A 223-nucleotide genomic window follows, 5' to 3' on the forward strand; every position below is an offset into this window, starting at 1 on the left:
TCCCCAGGCCAGGCCACCCCCGTGGGACCCCCGGGTGGGACGGGGGGGGGCCTGTCCCTGCCTGTGGTGGACCTTGTCCTCCCTCAGCCCCCGCTGCCTCCCGGACGGAGTTTGGACTCGGAGCTGAAGCTACGTGGGATCCTCCATCATCCCCACCGTGCCGCCCACATGGAGGTGAGCCCCGGGGCGGCGGGGAGCCCCCTGCTCCCCCAAAGCCCCCCCC

General features: G+C 74.0%; 1 protein-coding gene across 1 annotated transcript in view; it reads left to right on the plus strand.

Moving 5' to 3' along the window:
- Positions 1–223, plus strand: part of DAK (dihydroxyacetone kinase 2 homolog (S. cerevisiae)) — a 4742-nt gene that overhangs the window by 631 nt on the left and 3888 nt on the right. Inside the window, exon 2 of the mRNA XM_010564359.1 lies at positions 8–174. Coding sequence (XP_010562661.1) covers positions 169–174 — 6 coding nt within the window. The 5' untranslated portion in view covers positions 8–168. The remainder of the gene's footprint in view (positions 1–7; positions 175–223) is intronic.

The sequence above is a fragment of the Haliaeetus leucocephalus genome, unplaced genomic scaffold (genome assembly GCF_000737465.1).
Source record: "Haliaeetus leucocephalus isolate CR32 unplaced genomic scaffold, Haliaeetus_leucocephalus-4.0 Scaffold177, whole genome shotgun sequence".
In the NCBI taxonomy this organism is placed as follows: Eukaryota; Metazoa; Chordata; class Aves; order Accipitriformes; family Accipitridae; genus Haliaeetus; species Haliaeetus leucocephalus.